The 10,219-nt window shown below is 43.4% G+C and overlaps 1 protein-coding gene and 1 pseudogene across 1 annotated transcript; both read left to right on the forward strand.

The window, feature by feature from the left end:
• Window positions 1-778: 778 nt before the first annotated feature.
• On the forward strand, window positions 779-9,476 carry LOC102519805. The gene is made up of 4 exons (XM_032472890.1): window positions 779-867; window positions 2,394-2,556; window positions 3,065-3,275; window positions 6,104-9,476. Exons 1-4 carry the CDS (start codon window positions 779-781, stop codon window positions 7,087-7,089), a joined length of 1,449 nt encoding a protein of 482 aa, XP_032328781.1. The 3' UTR covers window positions 7,090-9,476.
• Window positions 9,190-10,219, forward strand: LOC102517631 (annotated as a pseudogene).

A 10,219-nucleotide genomic window follows, 5' to 3' on the forward strand; every position in this document is an offset into this window, starting at 1 on the left:
GGCTCTTAATTTTTCTTTCTTAGCCGTTGCTGCTCAACGTCATAGATACACCAGGAAAATGTCTCATTTTTTCAACAAAAGTTTACTCTGCATGATTGCAAGGACTTTGAGGAATAATTAAGATTAAAATATTCCCAAGTAGGGAGAGAGGGATTTTGGATAAAAGAATATCTTACTCTCTCTTAGGACTTTGTCATTGGAGAAGATCATCTGACTTGCTCAGTAAAACTGCCATTAGTGCTTAAGCACACAAAGTCAGATTTTTGCCACATACAGTTTGTTGTTTTCATCTGGTGTTTAATTTCCTGATATCAAAAAAAGAATTTGAGTGCGAGATTTTTTTTTCAGAATTTTAGGAGTTCTCCCTGCTGGTGTGAGGTCACCATTTTCATGTTACTGTGAAGTAAGTGCTTGAGAAAATAAATAATATGAATTCTTTTTTTTTTTTTTAATGGAGGTACTGGGGATTGAACCTGGGACCTTGTGTATGCCAGGCACGTGTTCTGCCTCTGTGAGATTGTTTAAGAAGAACAGGGAAAAGAGAAACTTCCTCAAAATGACTAAATAGCCCAGGAAGAGGAAGCATTTGAGCTCCTGAAAAAATAATTGTTTCTCTAGAACAAGTTTTTTAGCTCGAGTTCCACGTTTCTTGTTATTTCCTTTGGCTGTGGAGTTTTAAATTACACACACTTTCACCTTCAGAGCGCCCCCCTCCCTCTGTTGCCCTGTCATTGGGAAGGGTTCCTGTCAGGGGCAGCCTGTGATAAAAGACGTAGTGATGGTAACTGCAGGGCGAGGGGAACAGCAGAGATACGAGCCCACTCAGGTGTCGTGCACCTTTGAGGCGCTGGTAGATTGGAAGCTGTGGTATGTTCAACTGCACAGGAGACTTCCTCTTTTTAGAGTCAATTAGGAAACGAGTTCCATTGACAGCTTAACCAGCTGCCCCTCCCTGGCCATTGTACTGGAAGTCAGGAGTGTGCTGGGACTTCGGAAGGACACACAAGAGAAATGTTCTGCAGGACAAAGACCGCTCCACGGGGTATTTAGGGACCTGGAGAAGGGTGGATAGAACCTTGTGGCCAAGGAGGAAAGAAATGACAGGCTGGTTATGCTAAAAGCAACGACAGAAAATAGAAAGGGTCCATGATATCTTAGGTGGGTCTTCAGGTTGAAAAGTCACTGTAACTGACATATGGAGAGTCGGAAGTTCCCACAGTGCTCCCAAGATCTCAACTGTAAATCACAGTGCTTGTGGGTCTTTGCAGAATCTGATTAGAATAACATAAGGGTATACAGAATTTGGAAAAAAAATCCATTTATTTCAAAAGAGAAATACTGCTTTGGGTTGTGTTTCAGTCACTAGTTGACTGTTATCTTTTGAACTGGGGTGGTTTTTTCTTGGTTTTTATTTTCCCTCATCAGTAATCCTCCAGCGAATCCCAGGCAGGAAACTCTTTCTTTCTTTAGCCATAAGAAATTTAGTTTTTGCTTGTAATACAGTCTTTACACCTTTTGATTGCCAGGAGAGGCTAGAACAGGATGTGGTTTTATTTTTATTTTTTATTGAAGTGTATTTGATTTACAATGTTGGTTTCAGGTGTACAGCAAAATGATTCAGTTATACAGATGTGTACATATCTGTATGTAGTTTTAGATTCTTTTCCATGATATGTTATTACAAGAAATTGAATATAGTTCACTGTGCTATACATTGCAAATCAACTATACTTCAATTAATTTTTTAAATTTTAAATTAAAAAAAATTTTATTGAAGTGTACTTGTTACGTTAGCTTCAGGTGTACAGCAAAGTGATTCAGTTATACATATATATGTATATTTACAAACTATGGTTACCAAAGGGAAAAAGGGGGAAGGGAAGGATAAATTAGGGGTTGGGGAATTAACAGACACACATTAGTATATATAAAGTAGATAAACAACAAGGTCCTACTGTATAGCATAGGGAACTACATTCAATTTCTTGAAAAGGATGTTTTAACGTAACTGCATATTTGCTCTAAGAGGCATGTAAAGTATTGAAGGAATGAACCCAATTTTCATGATAACAAGACTAAAGAACATAGAGTTGTGACGCTATTTTCACACTGAAAGATTCTGAAAAATATCCAATTTGGATTTTTTAAAGAGATACAACGATGGTTAGACATTGAATGTCCTCTGCGAGAATTTTTTTAATCTAAAGACTTAAAAAGTTGTTCAATTAAGCATCCTTCCTAGGATATGAGAAACCAGTGGAATTTTAAGTGCCAGTTTCCATTAAGACAAAATTTTTGATGAGTAAGTTTGGGAGGTTAGCACTCTTTTTGTCCAAATCAAATGCAGTTTATGAATTTCTCATACTGAATACTTTTTTACATTTTCTTTTAAGCTCTGTGTTGCTTAACACTAATGTCTGTGTTTTCTGGATAATATTGACCCAGTGGAAGGTTCTCGTGGGTAACTGGATCTTGGATGGCGGCCATGCTCCTGAAGCAGCGTATGACCTTGCTCATGACCTCTGTTGCCAGTCCAAGTTACCACTTACGTGGATGGTAGTAACCAGCCACTATTCTATGGTCCTTCACAGTTTGCAAAGGACTTCATATGTTTAATTTAATTTAATCTTTATAATAATCATACGATGCCGGTGAGGGTAGTTTTTTTTTGTTTTTTTTAATGAATAAGATCATTGAGTCTCATTGAAGTGGATTATTCCAAGGTTAACCAGCAAGAAAGTGAGAGAGTTGCTCTTTTACCTTGGCTAGAGTTTTGTTTGTTTGTTTTTATTTGCACATTTTAATTCATCCAGTCATCCATCAAACAGTTGTTGAACATCTATTGTATTCTGGACATGATGGCTGACACAGGTGTGGCAAGAATAAGACACAGTCCTTGTCCTTGAATAGGGTGGTCTAGGGAAAGAGAGCCATAAGCGAGAAGTGTGATGGATGTATGAATCACGGTCCCAGTAAGGAATTCCATCAGTCTACATCAAGATTTACAGAGACATTTCTATTTTGACCCTGTGCAGGCACATTTTCTGTAGGTGACTCTTAACAGGCTTTCCTAACATGGCTCAAGTTGTTCTGGGAGGAACTGAGCTGGTGGCAGATGGGAAAGCGCTCTATGGAGTCTGTTCCTTACACGCAGAGACAAGGCCAGCAGGGCCTGCGCAGATGCCCCCAGCCGGATGCCCACAAGGCGCGGCTCGTCCCGACTTGTGTCCGCTGCCGCGGTCCCGGGCTTCTCCCTGTCTGCGTGCTGAATTATAGTACCTTACCTGCCTGCTCGCCCTCCCCAGCGGACTCTTTAAGTGCTTTGAGGGGCCTTGTCCCAGGCGCTTTCAGAATTCCTGGCTTGCCCCGTGCAACCTGGGTCCACTTGAGGAGTGCATTTTACCCTCTCTACTCAGCCCTCACCTCTCTTCTTCCGTTTTTAATGACAAGACCACACATTTCCGAAGTATTTTAGAGAGCACAGGTGTTCTCTCTTTTAGCTGTGCATCATCTAACGTTGAGGTCTCTGATTTTTGGTCAAGATGTTTACTAATAACATGTCCATCAATGGGGAGTAAAGGGAAGGAAAAAGAGAGAAAACAAAATAAGTCACCAATTTTAAGTAATGACTTATTTCGCTAAGCAGTTTTTGTGTGCGTTTACATCAGTAATAATACAAACTAACACATTTTATTTAAATACCACAGATACATTGACACTTCCCAAGAAAACAGAAATTAACCATGTTAATCAAGATAAATCCACATTTTAATTGAAATCATATTGAAGTGCTCTACTTTCTATTTGGAAAGTATACAGTTTTAGGATATTAAAAAACTACCTTACTGAATATGGCTCTAAAGTTCTAATTTGAAGACAGAAATAACATATGTGGTACACAGTTAGCCTACATTATCAGCTATTATAAAAGTAATTAATGAAAAAAATTGTTTATATTATAAAGGAAGTCACAGCACTGAACATGAGAATAGGACTTTTTAATATTTGAATTTTAACAGAACAGAAGGAACAAAAGCAAGCTTTTTTTAGCATTCATTATTTTATTAAAGGATCCCTAATAATTCCTCAACAGAGTCAAAATATTTAATGGGTTGAATTATCCTGAGAGATGAGAACACCGAGGAACAACGGCAAGCTTGACTGAGGCTGTGCTCTGTGGGAAGCAAGCTACTCTTACATTTAACCCTCCCAACAGCATTGCAAAGTGGCTCTTAAGATCTTCTGAGAATTTAAATAATGCATCCAAAATCACACATCAGTGAAAGCCAGGATTTGAACCTCAAGTCTGTAAACCAAAGCCCATGATCATCTCTCAAATAATAATGTTAACTGACTGACAAGTACATTACACATTCCCTCCCAGCCCTTTGATAGCAGAGCACATTTCTTACAGACAAGACGTTCTTCTGCATAACCAAAATATAATAATCAAAATTAGGAAATAAACACTCATGCTCAGATCCTATTTAAGTTTTTACAATGGTATCAATAATGTACTTGTGAACCAAATACCCAGAATCATGTGTCACAATGACCACAATGCAATCTTTAATGTACTTTTCCCCTTTAGAAGTTTAAGGGAATCAAACATTTTGCACAGTGCACAAAACTTGACTGAGCACGTGGTATGTGTCTGGCACTGTTTGACAGTACAGTGGAGGTAAGACAGAGTTCCACTTCCAGTGACTTTACATTCTAGTAAGAAAAGACTAACAAGTGAACTAGTAACATGACTTTCAGGTTTGGCCACGTGCTATGACTGGGTGGTTTGGAAATGGCCATCTAGGGAGCTGAAATCTGAATGATTAGAAGAAACTGCAGTGTTAAGAGATGGAATAGGAGCGTTCCAAACAGAGGGGAAAGCAAATACAACCTAGAGTAGGACAGAGCTGGTGTTTTGGAGGAAAAGAAAAGATGCCAGTGTGGCAACAGCATCCTGAGCAAAGGGAGCAGAAGCTGATGTGGGGATGAGACTGGACAGATAGAAACAAACTCATGAGGTGTGACTCTAAACCTTACAACTAAGAGCAAAGGAAAGCTATTGAAGGATTTTAAGCAGACAACTGCCATGGTTTCATTTACATTTAAAAAAGACGATTCTGGCTACTGGTAGGAGAATGGACTGAAGAAGATGGTCAAGTGAAAGCAGAGACCAATTAAAAGCTATTTCAGTAGGCCATGTGAGATGATGGTGACTGAGACCAGGCTGGTAGAAATGAAGGTGTAAAACAGGGGACAAATCCAAATGATATTTTGGAGACCAAAGAAACGTGGTGACAGATTAGATATGGCGGATAAGGAGGAAAACAGGTTTTAAGGATAACTCCTAGGTGCCAGTTACTCAGATGGGGAAGACTGGGAGAAGAACAATATGGGAGAAAGAAGTCTATTTTGGACATATTAAGTCTGTTTAGGAGAGAAGTCTAAATCAGAAACATAAATTTGAGGATTATTCACATGTAGATAGTATTTAAAACAGTACATTGAATGAGACCACCTACAGAAAGAAAGAGAAGAGCGGGAAAGTGTCCAGGACTAACCTCTGGGATATATATGCCAGTACTTAGAGGCAGGTCAAGGAGAGAAGTCTGTAAAAAAAACAAAAAAACGAAACAAAACAAAACAAAATAAAAAACCAAAAAACAAGCATGAGAAAGTGTGAGGTAAGAGGAGAACAAGAATATGTTTCATAAACTAAGAGAAGCAGGTGAACAGGCAGAAAACAGTGCTGAATGCTTCTACAAGAGTCTTTAAGATGGATTTGGTAAATGGAAGTCACCGGTAACCTTGACTAGAGTGATTTCAGTGGCGAGATGGTGAGAGAGGCCAGTCTGGAGTAGGCTGAAAAGCAAAGGAAAAGGGAGAGAGCACATAGAGAGCTTTTGAAAATCTGCTTGAAAGAGGATAAGAGAAATGGAGCAAGGAGCTAGAGGAGAAGAACGTGGAATCAGAAGAGAGTTTATAAGCGATTTCTATTCTGCATCTGCCTGTCCAACATGGAAGCCGACAGCTACACAGGCAATGCAGCTAGCATGACTGAGGGACTCAATTTTCAAAAATGAATTTTGGTTTAAATACGCAGATGTGGCTAGCGGCTACTCTATTGGACAGTATAGCTCTAGAGCACATCTGTATACTAATAAAGATGGTCCAATCATAGGGAAAAAAATTCATGATGCAGGGTCAGTCCTTAAGAGACTCAGCGCCCAGGGACTCGCATGCGGCAGGCGGCCCGCGAGGGGGCGGCGGCTCCCGGGCTTTATGGCCGCGGCGCGCGCGGCGGGGCCTGGCCGGCAGGGGGCGCGCCGCCGCCGCCCGGCGCTCGGAGCCCGCGGCCCTCCCGGCTGCCCCGCCTGCGAGAGGAGCCGAGGCCGCCCGAGCTCGCATCTCGCTGGCCCCTCCCCGGATCGCCGAGGCCGCCGCGCCGCCGCTGCAGGCTGGGTAACAGCCGGAAGAAACATAGTGGAAAATGCAAAACAAAAACCCGTAAAACCTGCCAGGTACTTCTCAGAATTGGAAAAGAGCATCCTGCTCGCTTTAGTAGAAAAGTGCAAGTATGTGCTGGAGCGTAAGGAGAGCGACGCGCGAACCCCTGCCCTCAAGCAGCGCACCTGGCAGGCGCTGGCCCACGAGAGCAGCTCTCAGCCCAGCGTGTCCCTGCGGGATTTCAAACGGCTGAAGAAGTGCTGGGAGGACATCAAGGCTCGGACCAAAAAGATTATGGCCCATGAGAGGAGAGAGAAAGTGAAACGGAGCGTCAGCCGGCTCCTGAGCACCCACGTCCTGGGGAAGGAGACGGTCGCCAGCATGCGGCCCGGCAGCTCTATGCTTCCCGCAGAGCCCGCCGAGGAGGAGCACGGGTACCGCGCCCGCGCCCGCGCTAACGCCGAAGAATCGTTTGCTGTTTCAAACAGAAGAGCTGTGCATGATGAGAAAGAGCTCATACATTTTCCAGGGTGTGAGGGGACCTCTCAGCCTGAACCCTCGTGCTCAGCTGTCAGGATAACGGCCACTAAAAACTACAGGAGCAAAAAAACAGGAGCAAAACCTCCCAGGAAGGTGCTTTAAAAAAGATGCATGAGGAAGAACGCCATCAACAAACGTCCATCTTATAGCTGCAGCTGATAAAAATGAATGAGGTGCATGTGGCCAAAACCCAGCAGATAGAGCGAGAGGGTGAGATGGCAGAGGAGGAACACAGGATAAAAATGGAAGGTCTCTATTAAAAAAAAAAAAAAAGATGTTTGGGGAAGGAAAACTGCAAACTTTTACCAAGGACTGGCCTGTTATCCTCGTTTAACCGGCCCTTTCCCAATTCAACGTAAGACTGTGGGAGTGGCTCCCTTGTAATTAACCTCGGGCTGACAAAGAAAGTCTGGAAGGTGAGCTTGCGGTCAGTTAACCTGTAACAGCTACAGCTAGGAAAATTAGAGCGGCAGCAGCCACTTATTGAGAACACATTCAGGTAAGCAGCTGCACCCTGCGCACCCCTGAAGTGGCAAAGAAGCCGTTAGGGGTCTCCTGAAAATTACCGCTGTGAGCGCTACCATTCCGAATGTAACGTCTCTTAATTAGAATTCATACAAGAACCATGTGTGAGTGTTGTTGTATTTTTTAAATCAAATACAAGTGTGACCATAAAGGAGCGTGGCTTTTTGCAGGCGGTGTGTTTTTCTTTTTTTAAACAGACAGCAGACCTTTACCATCCAAACGAACGCCCTCCCATTGCCAGTGGCTGTCCTAGGAGGGCACACGTTCCTCCAGGAGTGATGCTGTTGCTTAGGACTTGTCAGAGGCCTTCCCGGAACCTCCACAAGAGCTGCGGCACTTTTTTCATTTTTTCAATGTCATCGTTTGAGTGTGGATTCCCTGTTTTCAAACAGCTCAACCTATAGAAGAAGTTTTTTCTAATGTGGCTCATAAACTGCCTTTTTTAAGGCCTTCCATTCCCCAGAGAGGAGTTCCAAATAATGTCTCCAACAAGGGTAGCTTTTGGAGTTAAGGGTGTAACTGCTTCGAGGGAGAAATGTTCATTTAGATTTCTACATTCTGTCATGCTTGTTTCATTAAAAGACAAGACTTGCAAATAAATAAATAAGGGAAGGAGAAGTCAAGAGAAGGAATCCGGAGCACAAGTTGAGGAATCTACAAGGGCTGTAACATGAATGAAGCAAGGCAGTTTATGTGGATAATTTGCTTGCTGTTTCCAAGTAGAAGAAATATAGTGAGTGGAAGTCTCTGTGGATGAAACATTTTTCTTTTTCTTTTTTGTGTTAAAATTTAGAGATGTATCTACGAACATGAGCTTGCTAATGTATAAGAGGAGATAATTCCTAACCCCACCAATTGAAAAAAGTCTTTATTTCTTAGATGCCCTTTTCTTAAAGATTTAAATCCTGTTTCATTCATATTTTTAAATTTGCATTTCATTCCTACAACCCTGCCTTCTTGGCAGTATATGAAACAGAGGGGCTGAAGGTAATATTGTTCTAAATAGAAATAATAGGTGTATCTGACCACCTTCTGACATAGTGTCCAGTAAAATCTGGTTTTATTAGTTTTTATTTCTTGTATTTAGACCCCATCTTTAGGAGGTATAAAGTTATGATCAAAAAGGCCAGACAAAATAATCAGTATGTGAATAAGGTTTAAGAAGCTATTATTTAGAACTTGAGTGAGGATCAGTAATCCTCGGCTGCTTTATGTCCCAGCCCAAATCTCTAATTTCTTGACATGCTTTCCTTCTATACGCTCATCTAGTCCTGTGAATTCAAATATGATCAATAGGTTGATGTGGCCCGAAGAAACTCTATTTCCAGCCCAGATGTCTCTAGTACTAATCCCACATGCCTCCTGGACATCTCTAGGCATCTTTGCTCATTTTTCTATTGCTTTGCTCATCTTTTTCATTGATATGTATTTTCTGGATAATAATACATTTTTGGTTATATTGGTTACCTTTGTGTCTTTTCTTTGAAATTTGTTTATAGTGTCTTCTCTTATAATGAAATTTAGTTTGAATGTAGTCAGATTTATTCGTCTTTTCCTTGTTTTCTGCTGTGGGATCCGGTTTGAAAAATTTTTTTTCAAAAGTGCCAGCTGGGTAGAGGGCGCGGAATCCGGCCGGCGGGCGGCGAGGGCGAGGGCGCGCTGCAGCCCCTCCGCACCATGTCCACTATCACCAAGGGACCAGCAAGCTGGCCGCCCAGCGCCGCACGGGTCCCGCGCAGCAGCAGGTGGAGAGCAGGCTCGGAGCGCTCCTGACAAGCCGGCATCCCTCACCGACGACCCCGCAGACCTCGAGGGCGCAGCTGCGAGGACCCTGGCACCGGCCCGAGGCTGGTGTTCAATCGGATGAATGGCCGGCGGCCTCCTGCTCCATCCCCCTCCCTCGAGGGAACCCAGGAGACCCACACACTGGCCCACGAGGAGAACGGCCGGTTTGTATCCCGAGCCTGGCAGCAAGTGGAGCAGCAGCTTGGTGGTGGCCCAGCCGGAGAGAGCGGGCTGGCGCCAGTGCAGTCCGTGGAGAGGATGCCCAACTCCCGGCTTCACAACCCCGTGCCCATCGACCTGGGTGAGTGGTGGGCACAGCAGTTCCTGGTCGGAATCACCAGCTGCGCCTAGTCGCAGCCTCGGAAGGAATGCTGCCCGTGCAGGGCCTGGCCCTGCCCCGCGCTGGACCCTCTGCCAGGAGAGGACCCCAGTGCCCTGTCCACCCACGGCGGCAGGCCCCGCTTCACTCTGGGCCTGGCCAGGCGCCGGCCACACCGAAGTGCCAGCATTTGGGCTTCTGCACTTGCTGACGCCTTGGCCCAGCTGTTCACGGCTGCCAGGGACCAGGGGCTGAAGCTGTGTGACCTCAGTCCTGCTCACTGTGCGCGGGGACCAGCCTGTGGGGCTGACAGGGAGGAGCTCCAGGCTAAGAAAGTTGAGACACTGCAATCAATCAATCAATCAATCAATCAATCAATCAATCAATAAAAATCTTTCCCTAACGAAATAAAAAAATCCTTCCCTACCTCAAAACCACAAAGATATTCATTCATCTGTCTTTTTGCTAAAAGTTTAAAAATTTAGTTCTTCATATTTTAGTCTTTTTAAATCAGACTACTATTTTTGTGCATGAGGTAGAGATCTGCTTTTATTTATTTTACGTGTGAACAACTAATTGTTCTGGCAGCATTTACTGACTGGT

Source organism: Camelus ferus, chromosome 34 (assembly GCF_009834535.1).
Source record: "Camelus ferus isolate YT-003-E chromosome 34, BCGSAC_Cfer_1.0, whole genome shotgun sequence".
In the NCBI taxonomy this organism is placed as follows: Eukaryota; Metazoa; Chordata; class Mammalia; order Artiodactyla; family Camelidae; genus Camelus; species Camelus ferus.

Bases quoted from the DNA above. Each gene is read 5' to 3' on its own strand.
- LOC102519805 (XM_032472890.1), top strand. From the start codon at position 779: ATGGTAACTGCAGGGCGAGGGGAACAGCAGAGATACGAGCCCACTCAG. The intron at 2,557-3,064 runs GTAGTAACCAGC...GACTCTTAACAG, and splicing joins AGTTACCACTTACGTGGATG to GCTTTCCTAACATGGCTCAA. The intron at 3,276-6,103 runs GTACCTTACCTG...TTAAATACGCAG, and splicing joins TGTCTGCGTGCTGAATTATA to ATGTGGCTAGCGGCTACTCT.